The sequence below is a fragment of the Ips typographus genome, linkage group LG7, assembly GCF_016097725.1.
Source record: "Ips typographus isolate SLU linkage group LG7, UJ_Ityp_2.0, whole genome shotgun sequence".
NCBI classification, from domain to species: domain Eukaryota; kingdom Metazoa; phylum Arthropoda; class Insecta; order Coleoptera; family Curculionidae; genus Ips; species Ips typographus.
Window position 1 is genome coordinate 4498859 of NC_138428.1, and position 16315 is coordinate 4515173.

Sequence of the window (16315 nt, forward strand, 5' to 3'; positions counted from 1 at the left end):
GTTTGAAGTAATTTGGTGGATTTCATTTGTTGCGAATGTATTTGCTCCTCGGCTGTTCTTTCTGTCAATTTTCTACACCATAATCTTAGTGTAGAAGAAAAAATTTGAAGAATGCCTTTAAAGTATATATGGAATGCAAATTTTAATCACACATCACTAATTTTAACATCATCTAATAATCAACTTGTTGTTGTGTATTCTTAGCGACTCCTATCGAAGAATTTTGATGGGTTCAACGATACGCAAGCGTAAAATGTACGAAGAGTTCCTGTCCAGAGTGTCCATTTTGGAGAACTTGGACAAATGGGAGCGGTTAACCGTGGCGGACGCTTTGGAACCAGTTAGTTTTGAGGATGGAGAGACGATTGTGCGCCAGGGGGAGCCTGGTGACGATTTTTACATTATAGCTGAAGGTTCTGCTGTTGTTAAACAAAAGAGGGCGGAGAATGAAGAACCGCGTGAAGTTGGCCGTTTGGGTCCCAGTGATTACTTTGGAGAGATTGCGCTGTTGCTGGACAGGCCTCGGGCTGCTACTGTTGTAGCTTGTGGCCCTCTGAAATGCGTTAAACTTGATAGAGCTAGGTGAGTAGTATCACTTGTCTCTTTTTCTTGTTTTGCTATATTATATGGTACTACGCAGGTTTGAGAGGGTGCTAGGACCATGCGCCGACATTTTAAAGAGGAATATCTCGCAGTACAACAGTTTTGTGTCCTTGTCTGTTTAACGAACGCAGTTCTATTTGGAACGCCCTCGTATATTTTGTACAAAAGTCGAAACGCAAACATTCGACTGACGCTACTTCTGAGTGGGAGGGAGACTAGTGTATATTTTTGTAGGGGGACAAACTATTATAGTTAGGCATAACCTATTAAATACACATACAGGGCGACACCAAAAAGGACTGATCTATTTAAACCACTCGGCCAAATTGCTAAATAACGTCTTCTTGTTTACTATGCAACAATTATATTGTTAAACTGATTAGAGGATTTCTATTATTTATTATTGATTGCTGGTCGGCAATTGTTGGAATCGAAAATGGCCGCGTTTGGAGGTCAGTCATAAAATGGTCGACATTCTAATGCGGCCATGTGCGGTAAAGTAATCCTATTGCCGAAAGTTTCATTGTATATATTATGCATATAATCGACTAACGTCACTTAGCTTAATTCTTAAAAAAAACGGTTAAAAACCGCTAGATTTAGCTTGTCATTTGTGGGTGTCACGGCCAAATTGGAAACTTTTAGATAGAAAAGTGAGTGAAGTCTTTATTCGTTGTTTTGTTTGGTAAAACTTTAAGTTGATTCTAATAAATCCATTTTATTCTTCCATTGTTTGTTTTATTAAACCGTAAAATTGCTCACAGTAATAATCAATAATCAAAACATAACAATATTTGGGTCATCTTTGGTCTCATCGACTAAAAGTGTTTTTTTAGGTTCCAAATAGTGGGAAGCGGGCATTGGGAGCTCTTGGAAAATTGGAATAAACTCGGAAAATGGCACTTTTTAAGTTTTTGCCAAAATGTACCCTATATTTTAGCGTGAAGAAGAAATTTTCGGTGTTTTGGTTAATGTGAGGTTCTAGGAGGGACAGAAGACCTTAAAACCTAACCCAAGATTTTGATTGGATACCTAACCCATAACCTACTTAAGTTAGTCCATTTTAGGTCAATTTTTACCTATTGTATTCGTTTCTTCGATATTTTTTTAAGATAACTTAATAATTGTATTTTTTCTGTCAAAAGGGCAGAGAAAGGTCCATACTAAATCGAAAAAAATTGTCCAACAGCAATGGGCTTGGCTAGAATATCAAAAACTATCGTAAATTCAGCTAAAAACATGCACATACGATTTTTATAGATTTTGCGATTTTTGTTATAACAAATTGCAATGTTTCCAATTTTGCAAGAGTAAACACAATTCAGGTTAATGAATAACATTCAGCAAACGTAAAATCTACAAGAAAATTGCAAATTTTTTATTTAAGTCAAAAAATTGCCTGTAAACGTAATATTATTAGTGGTTCTGTGGAGCAATTTCTTAATTCTTTGTTTCTCCTTTTGTTGATGTAAACTATAAGTTATTGAAAATAGACAACATGGAATATATTCAAGAATTTCAAAATCGGTAAAAGTCCATGTTTTTAGCTAAATTTACGATAATTTTTGATGTTTTAGCCACCCCATTGGTGTAGAGCAATTCTTTTCTATTTAATATCCGATCAGAAATAAACATTTTAAGATATCTTAAATTTTTTTTTTTTAAATCTTTCAAATGGGTAAAATTGACTTAAAATGGCCTAATTTAAGTAGATTGTATGGGTTAGGTATTCCAACCAAAATCGTGGGTTAGCTTCTTTTGAGATTCCCTGACCATCCTAGAACCTCACATTGACAAAAATACCGAAAGTTTCTGCTCACTGCTAAAATTTCAGCAAAAACTTAAAAAGTGCGATTTTCCTGAGCTTATGCCATGGTCGTTTCCCACTATTTGGTACCAAAAAAACACTTTTTGTTGATGGGACCAAACATGACCCAAAAACCAAGTGATTTTACTAATGTGAGGAGTTTCGATCAGATCGGTTCATCAGAAGCAGATGAGCTCTGCCGTAAATACCAACATACTATAGTATTGTTGTGTGCACAAAAACTCAAATATGGTTCATATTGGCTTAAAACAGACCGTTTGCTCATGCAATGGGATTTGCTTTAACAGCAAAAATGCACCATAATGACGTTCATTTATTTAAATATAAAAACTAGATTAACTTGATTGGTTGACAGATGTACTGGGCCGCAAGTTCTACTGTAGTAAAGAATAGTACCACTATTATTCACTAAAAATACTAGATAAATTATACAAAAAAGGATAGCATATACAACACTAAAGATAAACATAACTGTGTTAAGCTTTCACATTGATTAATTAGTGTGTTTTTATCCAATTCTTCTAACTAAAATCATGGAAAACCCTGTCTTTGTTTAAGAGAAATGTTCTAACTTATTTGTTGCGGATTACCGGTCGATAACCCCATTTCCTCTATTTTTTGAGCTTATCGCAACAATTTTTTTTTTGCATTCTTTAATCGTGCAAGTTTGATTGCGACCCGCCTTTCCGCTCGTTTTACTTTATATAAGTATCGCGACAAGTGTTGAAGAAGCACACACATTCAGATAGAAGCCACTTAACTCAAAAGTAATAAGGTAAGTAATTAAAACTGTTACTCTTTTAAGTAAACTGTGATATTTAATGGTTATTTTGTTTTTATCAGTCACCCTGTATAAATTTTGCTTCTTATGCACTTAAAAACGTACTGTTTTTCTTTCATTGACCACTTTTTTACTTATTCTGAAGTTTATGACCAGTTTCCAACAAAATTTTAAAATATAACAAACAATCACATTTTGATTATACTCTTTGAAATTTTAGTTTTTTTTCCTTTGCTCTCAACTGTTTTTATTTTACTTTTGTAATTAAATTTGTACTCGCAAATTCTTCCTGTCCATACAAACGTCACACCATCAGTGCAACAGATTACCTTAATACTTTTTAGCGAACTAACTAGTATTCGAAGCATACATCATCATCAGAAGAATCAAAAAAGTATAAAAAGGGTGTGCCATTAAAAATATTACAAATCTACTGTATTTATTTAATAACATGTTCTGCTGATTTAAAACCAAAGCCTTATCTTATTACAAAGAACCAACCAATGGGTCGGAGTGGACTAAGCAGCTTTCAGCTTATCTTGACCAATCACAAACTACCCACTGTGCTGTGATTTATGCAAATACTACACATGTGGACTTACTGTAAAGGTATTTCCACGTGTCGTATAAATCTAAGTAAAAACAATATCTGATACATTTTATACAGTTTTTTTAATAAACAATTATTAGCAAAATTGTTATGTAGGTAGTTAAAAACACTTCACAACACTTCAATAAAACTGTATCACACATTCCATTTTCTAAGTACATCACTTATCCGAGTATATATTTTGTTTGAACAATCACTAGTGCGGTCACTCTTGTTTGCCATGCTGTTGAGATACTTAAGCGTGTTTTTCCTGGTGGTGTCCACCTTAAGGTAAGCCTAGCTCTTCCTAACTAAATCCTTTTTAAAAAATCTTTTTTCAAGGGCTTTTGAACTAAGTGGCAAAATCTTTCCTGATGATTTCAAATTTGGGGCGGCCACTTCTTCCTACCAAATCGAAGGTGGTTGGGACGCAGATGGAAAAGGTCCGAACGTGTGGGATGATTATTTGCACGAACACCCTGACAAAGTTTTGGACTACAGCAATGGAGATATAGCTTGCGATTCCTATCATAAATACAAAGAAGATGTGGCGTTGCTTAAGGAATTAGGTGCCCAGTTTTACCGGTTTTCCATTTCCTGGCCCAGGATTTTGCCTAATGGGACTGTGCAAAATGTGAACCAACCTGGAGTAGACTACTACCTGAATTTGTTGAAGGTATGTTACCCAGAAAAAGTTATAGCAGGGTGGAGTAGTTATACTGGTTTACATAGCTACTCAAGGAGAACAACATTGAACCAATCGTAACCTTATACCACTGGGATCTTCCAATCTATTTCGAAGAATTAGGAGGATGGACCAATCCGGGTCTGGTTGACTATTTTGGTGACTATGCCCGTTTGTGTTACCAATTATTTGGCGAATACGTCAAGTACTGGGTGACCATTAATGAACCTCAGAGTACTTGCTACTTTGGCTACGCTGGTTATCCGGGTTTTCAATTCCCACCTGGCTACAACCTGGTAGAAGAAGGCTTGTATTTGTGCGCCTATACTAACGTCAAAGCTCACGCTTTGGCCTATCACATATACCAAGACGAGTTCAAAGAACAACAACAAGGTACCGTGTTTTGCAATTGAACAAAAATTGTTATAACTGAGTGAAATGTTTAGGCAAAGTATCTATGGCACTGGTGAGTCCATGGTATGAGCCAGCTACTAACAGTGAGGAAGATGTGGAGGCACAAAAATTAGCTATGTTGTTTAGAGTAAGTAGCTTTAATACATATCAAGTGTCAAAAGTGATCATGATGCCACACGTGCAGAATTTGCGTTAATCAGATTACTGTACGTAGTTTGTGATTGGTCAAGAAAAAGCAGCGGCTTTTCTTTGACCAAATGCTGCTCATACAGACTAATGCAGTTGGTGGTTGGTCAAAAAAAGCATCTTTCAGCTTGCTGCTATTTTTTTACCAATGACAAACTACGAACAATATTGGTATTTACTTAAAAATCTGTATACTTTATACAAATCAAAGTGTCAGAGATCTCTCCACCCACTTTGTTTTATTATCATCGTACTAACTTATTGACATCATTTATGCATAATAATTATCATCACTAAATATATTGATTGTTATTGAAAAAAAATCTGAGAAACGTACGTACGTTAAAGCACTTTGAAGAGATGTTTGTTATACACTTGAGAATTATCTCAGCACTGCTTTGTTTGTTCCGCACTACTCATTATCACTTTTTGAACAAAAGATCTACAAGAGGTTGTTTTTCAGAATGTTTTATTTGCAAATATTATCCAGAACTCAAGAGTATTATTTTTCTGAGTAACTTTTTTTAAATTTATTATTGCAAAATAAAACCAACCATCCTGTATTGCGTGAGAGAGGGAGTGCCAGAATAATTAATTCGTTTTTCTACTACCCTTATAGAAAATAAAATTTTACTCTTACTTAGGGAGTGCCACAGAGAGGCTGAGAGTACTTTTCTCCCTAGGGAGGAAAAGTCACACTTTCTAAAGAAGTTTGTCACTTTCTTGACAAATTAACAAACACATCTTTAACCTTCTTTTCCAGCAAGGGAATTAACACATGAGCTTTTTTTCATAAAACATAGCATTGGTCGTAGATGCGCAACTCTGGAGGAAACTGCTTTTTTGCACCGTTGAACAAGAAAAATTGTTCGCGGGAGCAAAAGTTCCACTTTCCTCCCTAGTTGCGCAAAATGCATGAAATATATGCGATTGATTTCCAGAGAGTTTTAGTGGGTTCCTCAAAAGTTTTTTTTTCGGGCTTCAAAGTCTTCTGCTAATTCAAGTCTCTTATTAGGTTCCTAAAAAGGTTTTTCAACTAATTTGCAAAATTAAAATCACATTAAAAGTACCATAATTATAGCCACTGTAGGTTCTTCACAAATTTAGTTTATCACAATTTTAGTATCAAATGATTTTTAAGTTGGCAATAACCAGTGAAACTTTCATCTTTAAAGTTTCTTAGCATTTTCAACTTGTCTCTCAAGGTCCTCAGAATGTTATTTTCAGTGATTTTTCAATTACTATTCTAGCTCGTAAAACATAATTTAATATAAGTTGGTTCGGGTTATTTCATAATTAGGCAAAAAATGACCAATAAATAAAACATCACTCAGAATACAAAAATTACAGTTTGGAATGTGGGTTCATCCAATGATTGTGGGAAATTGGCCGGCTGAAGTAATCTCCCGAGTGGCTTCCAGAAGTTTAGCAGAAGGTCGGTCCCAGTCCCGACTCCCCCAATTCACTGAGGAGGAAGTTGAATACATTAAAGGCACATTCGACTGGGTCGGAATTAATTAGTGAGTTTCTACTTATAATATCCCTACACAATTTAATAGCAAATATAACCCAGTTACACTACCACGATGACCAGAAGACGCGACGACACCGCCACACTAGGTGTCGCCAACTACCTCTACGATGAAGGCTTCACTAGCGAAATAAACGAAACCTGGAAAGGTAGCAGCGGTTCCACGTGGTTGAAAGAACACCCTGAAGGCTTCTTGGCCTTGTTGCGTTACGTCCACGAAAACTACAATCATCCCGAGATTATCATTACTGAAAATGGCTGGTCTGAAGATGGATCTACATTAAACGACACAGACAGGATCGAGTATCTTGGTGTAAGTAGTTGACACTTGTGAACATTAGAAAAGAGTATTAGAGTGAGTTTTACAGCTCCATTTATCGGTTATTCTGGATGCCATTGATGAAGGTATTAACGTTACTGGATACACTACATGGAGTCTTTTAGATAATTTTGAGTGGAGCAGCGGTTACACGTAAGTTTTTCTTGTAGTTCAAATTTCACGTTGAAACAACCGGATTCTTTCCAGATCTAAATTTGGCATAGTGTCGGTGGACTTTCAGAGCGAAGAACGCACTAGGACCCCTAAAGAATCCTACTACTGGTACCAGAAAGTCATTAAAGACAGGCATATAACAATTGAAGAATAATCTGCATATATTAGTATCTTAACAAAAAACTGAGTAGAATTAAGTGATTTTATTATCTTTGTACACATCTTTAATATACCTAGATATGGAAAATGTTTAATTTACTTTATTAGTTTCTAGTGCATTGATTGCACACAGTGTTTCGCTGCCTTGAGATACGTCTTTATAGCATTGTCCTCATATGTTATTTTTGTTGGTGCGCGATCAGCAAGTCGTGCTGATAGTTAAATAAAATCAAAAGCGGCCTTCCAAAAAGGGCATTACCAAATGGTACTCTTTATTGACTTTATAGCGTTTCCAGTTAAAGTACAATGTTCAGTTACTTTTTAGGGCATAACCCTGCATACAGAAGTAGGTCCATGGAAGAAGGTAAGGAATGCTTGCTCTTGGACGACTTATGTTCTCAAGGATTTAAGATGCACAATAATGAAAATGAGATAGTGTTGAATCATTTAAGGAAATGGCAGTTTGATTAGGTGCATTGCAGCCATCTGAGTGCTTTATGGACCCTTCGGGCTTTGCGAAACTAAACGACGGGGCATTTCCAAAAGATTTTGTGGAAGAAGTGCAAAGGAAATTAGACGAAAGCGTAAAGCATTTAGAAGGTCACGCTATTCAAACTCTCCAGAAAGCCGGAGAAGTCCCACAAAAGTTTAGATGATTCCCACAAAGAAAGATGTGAGTGAGCAGTACCATGTTGATGATGGTTAATAACAAATAAATAAAAATACAGTCTCAAATCACTTTTTAAGGCATCCACACTATTCAAGACTGTTAATCCAGACTCTGGTTAATCATAATTTTCTGTCTCTATATCCCCTCTAACCACTAGTATTCTCATTGCTTTATTCTGGTCAATGTCATTTACAGTGACATTATTGACAATTAATTGCTGTTTGATGAACACAAATCAGCTGATTGTCAAACTTAAAAGCTGTCAAGCTTGTTGTGTTTTCTTGTGGTATGACTCAAGTTATCTTATCGATTTTAACAACCATTTTCAACAAATACATTTGTTGAATCGTCTAAACTAACTACGCACCGTTTTATATTTAATGTTTTAAGGTAAGAATCGCAATTGCGCGCTTTACCCACAGCGTTAATTGACTGTTAAATTGCAGTACTCTCTTGTCCTTCAGTGTAACAAACACACCCAGCAACAATGGAAACCTATCAAAACGGTAACCAAAATAGGGGCGAGCAGGATTTCGAGAAGCTGTGCCAAACCATTGCGTCCAGCATCCAGAAAATCTCTCAATATGGTAATTTTGCTGTTCTACCACTTAAAATTGCTGTTTTACACAAGTGTTGCAGTCTCCAACATGCAAAGGATGGTCAACCAGATTGGGGGCCACCAAGACTCTCCTGATCTTCGTACAAAGCTCCACGACGTCCAGCACTACACTCAACAACTAGTCAAAGACACTAGTGGGTACATCAAAGATTTGAACAACATTCCACCTTCCTTGTCACCTTCTGAACAGCGACAGCGCAAAATGCAACGCGAACGGCTACAAGACGAATTTACGTCCACATTGAACATGTTTCAGCAAGTACAGAGAAGCACTGCACAGAAGGAAAAAGAACAAATAAAAAAAACTAGAGAACAAGTTTATGGCGACCAGCCTGTTTTATGTATGTTAGTGTTCTTTTAGCATTATTTTAGTCACTAAGAACTAACACCAATTTTAGCTGGTTACAAGAAAGACCAACAGCTGATTGAGCTGCAAGACAGTGCTGCTCAGCATCAGAAGCAATTGCAGGAAGAAGCTGATTTAAGACAGTTAGAGGAGCAAGAAAGAGCAGTTAGAGAGCTTGAGGTGAGTGTTAAGTTTAAATAATGTACTCAATTTTCACTAAACTTTAACTCAGAGGGATATCAGTGATGTAAATCAAATCTTCAAAGAACTGGGACAGTTAGTGCATGAACAGGGTGAAGTAATTGACAGTATAGAAGCATCAGTAGAGCATACTACTGAAAGTGTTCGCCAGGGTGCTCAACAATTGAGAGAAGCCAGCTCTTATAAGGACCGCATTAGGAGGAGGAAAGTTATAATATTTGGAATTGTGGGTTTAATTTTGGCTGTGATTATTATGATTATTATTTGGAGGTCTTCTTAAATAGTTCTCATTGATACAAAAATATATATAGTTGGCTTAGATGTTTAATCCTGTTATGGTGGTTTAAATTATTTATTGTTATGGTTTTTTTTATGAAAGGCCTAATTTCATTTATGTTAGTTTTTATATTCAGTTATTTTCTTTGTAGTTATTTGGACCAAGACTCTTTATTATGATAAACCTGATAAGTATTGTTTATAGTTATTGTGTACTCAGTTTGCTGATTTGTAAGTTTAAAAACAGTTTGAATTCAATTTTAAATATATAGAATAAGTTGTGTATGTAAATAATAATATTCCTTCATTTCTAATGGTGTAATATTTTTCTTTGAATATCAACGGAAAGAAAACACAGTCTTATAGAAATTTAACAGATAAAACAAAACATTTTGGAAAAACTATTTAGTTATACGTATCACGTCTAGTTACTGCTTCATCTATGACCGCAAATCTGTCAAATATCAAAAAGTGTAAAAATGAAAACAAAACTAACCTCAAACTTGTGTTGTGTTTGGTGAAAATTTATTTTCTTTTAAATTTTAATTAATTTCTTTATTATCCTTTTTATACATAAAAGTTTATTTTATTTAACTGTCACCACAAAACCTAAAGAGCATGCTAACAATGAGACCTTACTGAATTTGAAACTGTAGCATTCAAAAACAATGGAAGACCATACAGCCCCTTTGGATGTTGAAAACGACCTGTTTAACTTTGAAACCGATCACTTGGCTTTAAGGGGTAACGAAGATTATTGTGAGGTCCTTAAGACTATTGTTATTCTTACTGCTCAACGGGAGAAAGCCTTGAAAGTAAGTTGGCTTTTGTACTAATATAACTCGAGTGTGTACAGGGTTTGCCAAATTGGTGGTTTTATAATAATGTAATTTTGATTGTTATTCACGTATTATTTTGTGGTGGGTAATTGGATTTTAGTTGAAAGAAATACCAGTACTCTTGGTGATTAACCTAGTTAAATACACTGTCAGAATGAAAAACTGCCCATTTGGCCTGTTTTACATGTTTGCTTAGGGAGCAGGTTTTTGCAATAAGGTAAAATGTCTACTAATGCTAGCTAAGTACAATATTAGAGTATTTGCATTTGTTGGTTATAGGTAATTAGAAATAAAATAGCAATAAGACAAAAACCATCTTCTTAATCAGTGCAAATGTAAATGTATTATTTAGTATGTGAAAAACGCAAGAAGTAAAAATCTACAATGTGTTTTATTTAAAATAATAAACCTGGTGAGCAAGTTGGTAGGTGATCACTTTAGACAAGACTTCAATGTGTAACAAGTTCCATCATCTTAAAAATATTTTAGCTGAGTGACTCAATAAACTTGCTAAGTTGCCATATTCTCAGATTTGATTTTATACTTTTAGCATACACATAACATACTGAATAGTTACATACTACTCCTTACACTATTCCTATAGAATTAAATGTATACCTTTTTCCCTTTAAGAACTCCTTGAGTACATTATTGTTTCTGAATACAAGTATGTGACTTATAGGGCTCACATTATTGTTAAAAACAATCAAGTCCAAAAGAAAATCTATAAAATTGTAGTAACCATAATTGACCTTCAGTTGTAAGGCTGTGAAGTGTTATTTTGCCATTTTAGATTTTTGTGGTGCCTGAAATTCATTTGTTGTTCTCTTACCCTCCCATTAGGCTAAAATGCCTATTTAATAGGCCCTGGCCTGTTGAGGTAATGAACCTTTAAAAATTCTTTGGCCTGTCTTTGACCCTTAATTTTTGGAATTGTATATCTACCCTGGACAATTATTTCTTGTAACTCATTTTGTATAAGAGGTTTAATGTGTAACTGCATGTTTAGTTCTAAAAAACGTTCGAAATTTCAACCCACTAAGATGTGGACAGTTTAAAACAAAACTGTTGATCAAAAACTGTGAATTGTGTAACTAGATTGAAACTGGTATACTTCTTTACTGCTTTTGCAAAAGCCTATTAATTTGGCCCCCCCATAACTTGATTGATTTAGATCATTTAGTAATACTGTAAGTCTATTAGGATTATAAAACAGTAGCTGAACTACGCGTGGAAGCCCTAAAGGACCCATTGGAAACTTTTAACAAAATCCGTAATGGTATCGACTTGGGCGTTCCACCCTTATATGAGTTACCTAAGGTAGTTTATGTCACCTTCTATTGTGTTTATTACAGAGTAAATTTACAGTTACCAGTAATAGACTTTAAAAAGTACAAAGTTAAAGTGCCCGAAAATCAATTGTTAGAAATTTACTCCGATGGTCCGCAAGAAGACAAAACTCCGGATCTTAAAGTTACGACTATACCGCAAAACAGGTATGACTGATTATCAAGTGTTGTCATTCAGAACTTTCACTGGGAGCTTATCCCACAGAGCATGGACTCCCGAGGAACAGAGACGTTTGGAAGAACTACTGAAATTCTATCCACCAGAACCGGTGGAAATGAGACGCTTCCATAAAATCGCCAAAGCGCTGGGCAACCGCACAGTACAACAGGTCTCTAGTAGAGTACAAAAGTACTTCTTGAAGCTTTATAAAGCTGGTTTACCTATACCAGGTCGGATTCCTAAGTCGGCGGAAAAATACAAGGTGGGCTTGGTTTGGTTTAAAAGAATTGCTAGCGTGACAGGACAAAGTTGCAGAAATACGCCCAGCACAAGCACCAGCGCCACAATCACTACCTCCTTAAACCAACGACTTTTTTCCCGGGGTTAAGTGTCCCAGTTCAAATGGATAATTTGGATAGTATTCCCGGTCCAAGTAGTGAAACTTGTGACTCACCCTCACAAGGTCTGAACATTTTTCAAACTTATTAATTACATAAACATTAAAGGCATTGTAGATAACTACCTACTGAGGACTGACTATCACCAATCTTCTGAACAAGACCCTTCAGAAAGTTCTGCGCAGCTTCACTTAAAACTCCTCAAACGAGTGCGGGAAGTGAAAGATTTCGAGGAGGCTGAGGGTTACGTACCGTTTACGCACGTCGGTTTTAAGGTATAAAGTACAAGTTGGCCAAACAGTATTTTAAATAGTGGGTTTTAGTGCGACTATTGCGACGAAACACCATTATTGGGCACCAGGTGGCATTGTACCACTTGTCCCGAATCGGTAGATTTTTGCACAGATTGCGTTGTTGCGCAGCTGTACACCGAAACTCCCCATCCTCTGGAGCATTGGCTCGCTTGCTACGAAGGAGAGTCGGAGACTGGGCTTATGCTAGGAGAAACAGTGCAAGCGTATGATAAGCAGATTGAGGAGGAGTTAATGGAAAAGATCGATGAAAGCGACAATAACGGAGATTGTTCGGATTAATTTTTTTGCAATAAACATAGTTTAGTTTTTTTCAATCTTTGTCATTTGCATTTTTAAAATGAGTGATCCCATCCACAGCTTGCATTTGCAACAAATACGTCAAACCTTCGATAAATTCAATTTCATTAATCTTTAGAAACACAATCAGCATTATGACACTTTTTGTACTTCCAGATAATCATAACGTACATCAAAAGCAGTACCCTCTTCAATTTAAATCAGGTACTTTAAATACGTCGTTGGACAATCACCCACAAAAACTGATAAGATTATGTTAGCAGGTTAACATACTTAGTTTGATATAATCATGTGTAATACATTTATTTGACTTATCAGTTAGTAGGTGTCCCTGTAACTAAACATCTCGTAGTTTTATTACACTTTTGCTTTCAAGGCAATGTTAATTATTTTTAGTTGAAAGTATATGTTTAAGCAATCAAATGCTAATTTTAACGAAATTTGTGTTCTAACTAACCAATGTGGGTTCTTGATAACACTGACAATAAATTATTTTTCAATAAGTGGCAACTGAACGATGTTTGCATGAAGTACTATTGCAGAGTAAATAATTAACAAGAGTTAACAGTAAATATACAACTTTGTGGGAATGTCATAAATAACACACATAGAGATTTTTAGGAAACATGAACTGCCATGGATCCGGAAAGCGGAATACTTCTCTCAAATACCTTAAACCACAGTTCCAAAGACGATCAATTCTTCAGTTCTAACAGGTCCAACACACCCACCTGGTACTACTGGGAGCCGGTGCATTATGCAGCCTACCAACTAAACAACGAAAAGCTGAACGCCATTGTAGACACGCTAAAAGAAGAGAACCGTCTTGATGCACTCAACGTTTTGACTCTATTCTCTGAAAACCCGTTGCACGTATTATTGAGCTACGGTAGACAAACGATTTCGTTCGATGTCCAACTGTCCAATGGATGGAAAAGCCGTATCTGCCACGTCATCGCCAAGGAAAAGCCCGAAATTGTAGAGTGTGCTCGTATTCTGATTGATGCTGGTAAGGTTATGAATCAGAAAATGTACCCTGAATAGTCGGAATGGGGAAATACAAAAGTATAACTCTGTGAACTAATCTTCTTTAAAATTTGTTAGTTGCATTCAATCAAAAAATAAATAGAAAAAACTTTAATAGCCTCAAAATAATGGAAACTACTTTAATTACATTTTTGATTGAAGGTGTGAACATCAATCACAACAACATATGGAACGATACGCCGTTGTTGCTAGCCATCAGATATCGTCAGTTGGGGGTGATCAAACTCTTGCTGAAGAGACCTGAAATTGACCTGGACACCTGCAAAACTTCCCACAATAAATCTCCTAGGGATTTACTGAACGAGAAGGAAATCCACCTCGACTTGATAAACCAAACCACTACCCTGTCTGTCGATCCTGTCCAAACTTTGTTCACATACTTGAAAAGTGGCAATGAGGAAACGTTTTTAAGGTTAGTTTAGTCAGAGTAGTTTAGTAGATGTTTGCCTTTCAACTTGCCATTCAGGTATAACAACGAGAACATCCAGCAATATGTGGACGCAACAGACGGTGGATTTACTATGCTAGAATTATGCCTGCTTAAAGGCTATCTTAGCTACCATCAGAAAAACGCTTCGACAACACAACACTCCACAGAGAAGGATTTCGACTTAATGAACAGTCCGATGTTGGAGTTTTTTTGTTCTCAAGGTTTTGGCAGAAGCGTCGAGCATCTACTGGACAACGGTGCTAAAATTCTGAAAAAAAATGAAATACTCGGACTAAACGTCTACCAACTTTCCGTAAAACTCGGCTACTATCCATTTTTGGCCCTTCTATTGGAACACCATTCTAACCAAATTACCGAAACACATTTAATTGACCAGTTAAAACAGGTTGACGAATCTTACTTTAATCAGAACTGTAACGCTAGACACGTAGTGCACTTGCTTGTGAGTAAATTGGAAGCATTTGGAGTGAATGAAATCGATGAGGACCGGCGGGATGTTCTAAATAAAATCATAGATTTGTACTTAAACCCCAGCAATTCTAGTGATAAATATAAGGAAAATGTTGGTCAGCTGTTAAATATGGGTGCTACTTTAACTGACAACGTAGGCAAAACAGCTAGACTGCAAAAAGTGTCGTATGAGAGTTTGAAAATGCATTTGGATAACTGTCTAGATGATGATTTAGTATTCTGTGACAGTTTTGTGATTGATGATGAAGAAGCCTACTCAGAGACCGAAACTTTGCATACGTTGTGTCATGACTTCAAGAAGAAAGAGCTTCTTAACCATCCAATGCTGATTTACTTTGTTAATTGTAAGTGGTTACGCACCAATAAGTACTTCTACATCAATTTAGTTTTATACGCGTTCTTCCTGCTGTCTCTCTACTGTTACGTGCTTAGTTTACAAATTCATCGTCCTAGTGCGGCATTCAAAGGAATTTTTATTACATTTCTTATGGTGCAGGCGTTTAAAGAAATTATACAGCTGCTACTGTACCGGAGGCGCTATTGTTACGACCTGTCCAACTATCTAGAAATTGTAGCCATTGGGTGTAGCATGGTAAATGTATTCGGACAAAATCAACATACTATGGTCGTAGCTCTTTTGCTGTCATCCTGCGTATTCTTGATGACTTTAGGGCAGTTGCCCAAATTCACTAAGTATATGATCATCTTTAACTCGACCAAATACTTTCTGGAATATGCCGCGTTCTACTTTATCCAGTTTGTCTCGTTTGCTTTGTGTTTCTTTATTTTGCTACCTCCTCAAAACCAAAGTGAAGGACTGGTGGATGCATTGGGGACGATTTCACTGCGATTGTTTGAGACTTTGATCTATTTTATAGGACAATACGACGGAGATGTCAATTCAGTACCTGATTTTCCGGTTTTCGGACGAATTATCGTTGCGGTTTTTATTTTTTGCATGACCATCATTCTTAATAACTTGCTGGTAGGTTTAATTGTGACTGACATGGACGTAATACAGAAAAACGGCAAATTGCAACGACAAGTAGAGATGATAAGGTTTATAAACCGCATCGAGGCATTTCTAACAAGTATGGAGAAAATTTTGGGACTCGGTAATAGACGTGCATTTTGGTTGAAGAACATTTACAGCACCACGCTCTTTACGGCTGGTAAACGTAAACTCCTTGCTACCTTTAATACTTTATATTTCTCATATTTAGACGTGCATGATGATGATAACTTAGCGTGGATAAGGAGAGTACGAGAGGACAAAACACAAACTGAAAATGTTCTCTATACTTTGTATAAATATATTATTAGGGAGATTAATAGTGAGCATAAGAACTTAAAGGAGACACATATTAAAAAGCGACCTTAGATGATTAATGCAGATGTGCCAACGAACACTTTTTATTGTAAAAACTATACTTATTTTACTATACATATTTTGTAATTTAGGAGAATTGGATCTTGGTATTAGGAGGAAATTAATTGAACAATATATCAGAAATCTTGTGCTAGTTAATGCTTAAACTGTATTTTGAATTACCTCTACCACTTTTTAGTTTCCATTGAAACACTACTGAATTATTAATTTTTTTGTTT

At 36.0% G+C, this 16315-nt stretch overlaps 4 protein-coding genes across 11 annotated transcripts in view; all 4 read left to right on the top strand.

Moving 5' to 3' along the window:
- Positions 1 to 1332, top strand: part of Pka-R1 (protein kinase, cAMP-dependent, regulatory subunit type 1) — a 28446-nt gene extending 27114 nt beyond the window's left edge. For all 3 annotated transcript variants that reach the window (XM_081983640.1, XM_081983642.1, XM_081983641.1), the window contains exons 5-6: positions 205 to 582; positions 641 to 1332. In XM_081983640.1, coding sequence (XP_081839766.1) covers positions 205 to 582; positions 641 to 725 — 463 coding nt within the window. In that variant the 3' untranslated portion in view covers positions 726 to 1332. The remainder of the gene's footprint in view (positions 1 to 204; positions 583 to 640) is intronic.
- Positions 1333 to 3187: 1855 nt separating this feature from the next.
- Positions 3188 to 7357, top strand: LOC145731738 (myrosinase 1-like). Its single transcript, XM_081983665.1, has 9 exons — positions 3188 to 3206; positions 4023 to 4092; positions 4144 to 4477; positions 4534 to 4879; positions 4933 to 5027; positions 6437 to 6606; positions 6660 to 6930; positions 6986 to 7089; positions 7144 to 7357. The coding sequence occupies exons 2-9, from the start codon at positions 4043 to 4045 to the stop codon at positions 7262 to 7264; spliced, it is 1491 nt and encodes a 496-aa protein (XP_081839791.1). The 5' UTR covers positions 3188 to 3206; positions 4023 to 4042; the 3' UTR covers positions 7265 to 7357.
- An 820-nt stretch (positions 7358 to 8177) lies between these two features.
- LOC145731744 (syntaxin-7-like) lies at positions 8178 to 9695 on the top strand. Its single transcript, XM_081983673.1, has 5 exons — positions 8178 to 8329; positions 8386 to 8526; positions 8579 to 8899; positions 8957 to 9084; positions 9137 to 9695. The coding sequence occupies exons 2-5, from the start codon at positions 8427 to 8429 to the stop codon at positions 9383 to 9385; spliced, it is 798 nt and encodes a 265-aa protein (XP_081839799.1). The 5' UTR covers positions 8178 to 8329; positions 8386 to 8426; the 3' UTR covers positions 9386 to 9695.
- Positions 9696 to 9849: 154 nt separating this feature from the next.
- On the top strand, positions 9850 to 16243 carry LOC145731733 (ZZ-type zinc finger-containing protein 3-like). Of its 6 annotated transcripts, XM_081983655.1 has the most exons (7): positions 9850 to 10196; positions 11424 to 11540; positions 11589 to 11716; positions 11775 to 11991; positions 12045 to 12192; positions 12245 to 12402; positions 12451 to 12755. In XM_081983655.1, the coding sequence occupies exons 1-7, from the start codon at positions 10050 to 10052 to the stop codon at positions 12718 to 12720; spliced, it is 1185 nt and encodes a 394-aa protein (XP_081839781.1). In that variant the 5' UTR covers positions 9850 to 10049; the 3' UTR covers positions 12721 to 12755. The 6 variants fall into 6 exon arrangements, with proteins under 6 accessions (XP_081839781.1, XP_081839777.1, XP_081839778.1 ...); XM_081983654.1 differs by lacking the exons at positions 9850 to 10196; positions 11424 to 11540; positions 11589 to 11716; ... (2 more) ...; positions 12245 to 12402; positions 12451 to 12755 and adding exons at positions 13004 to 13305; positions 13360 to 13747; positions 13927 to 14197; positions 14252 to 15879; positions 15931 to 16243; XM_081983651.1 differs by lacking the exons at positions 11424 to 11540; positions 11589 to 11716; positions 11775 to 11991; ... (1 more) ...; positions 12245 to 12402; positions 12451 to 12755 and adding exons at positions 13360 to 13747; positions 13927 to 14197; positions 14252 to 16243 and having other exon boundaries at positions 10056 to 10196.
- The last annotated feature ends 72 nt before the right edge of the window (positions 16244 to 16315 follow it).

Excerpts from the sequence above, each read along its gene's own strand:
- LOC145731738 (XM_081983665.1), top strand. The coding sequence starts at position 4,043 with ATGCTGTTGAGATACTTAAGCGTGTTTTTCCTGGTGGTGTCCACCTTA. Across the intron at positions 4,093-4,143 it reads CTGGTGGTGTCCACCTTAAG|GGCTTTTGAACTAAGTGGCA; the intron begins GTAAGCCTAGCT and ends TCTTTTTTCAAG. Across the intron at positions 6,607-6,659 it reads GACTGGGTCGGAATTAATTA|TTACACTACCACGATGACCA; the intron begins GTGAGTTTCTAC and ends AATATAACCCAG.
- LOC145731744 (XM_081983673.1), top strand. The coding sequence starts at position 8,427 with ATGGAAACCTATCAAAACGGTAACCAAAATAGGGGCGAGCAGGATTTC. Across the intron at positions 8,900-8,956 it reads TGGCGACCAGCCTGTTTTAT|CTGGTTACAAGAAAGACCAA; the intron begins GTATGTTAGTGT and ends CACCAATTTTAG. Across the intron at positions 9,085-9,136 it reads GAGCAGTTAGAGAGCTTGAG|AGGGATATCAGTGATGTAAA; the intron begins GTGAGTGTTAAG and ends ACTTTAACTCAG.
- LOC145731733 (XM_081983651.1), top strand. The coding sequence starts at position 13,375 with ATGGATCCGGAAAGCGGAATACTTCTCTCAAATACCTTAAACCACAGT. Across the intron at positions 13,748-13,926 it reads TCGTATTCTGATTGATGCTG|GTGTGAACATCAATCACAAC; the intron begins GTAAGGTTATGA and ends TTTTGATTGAAG. Across the intron at positions 14,198-14,251 it reads AATGAGGAAACGTTTTTAAG|GTATAACAACGAGAACATCC; the intron begins GTTAGTTTAGTC and ends CTTGCCATTCAG.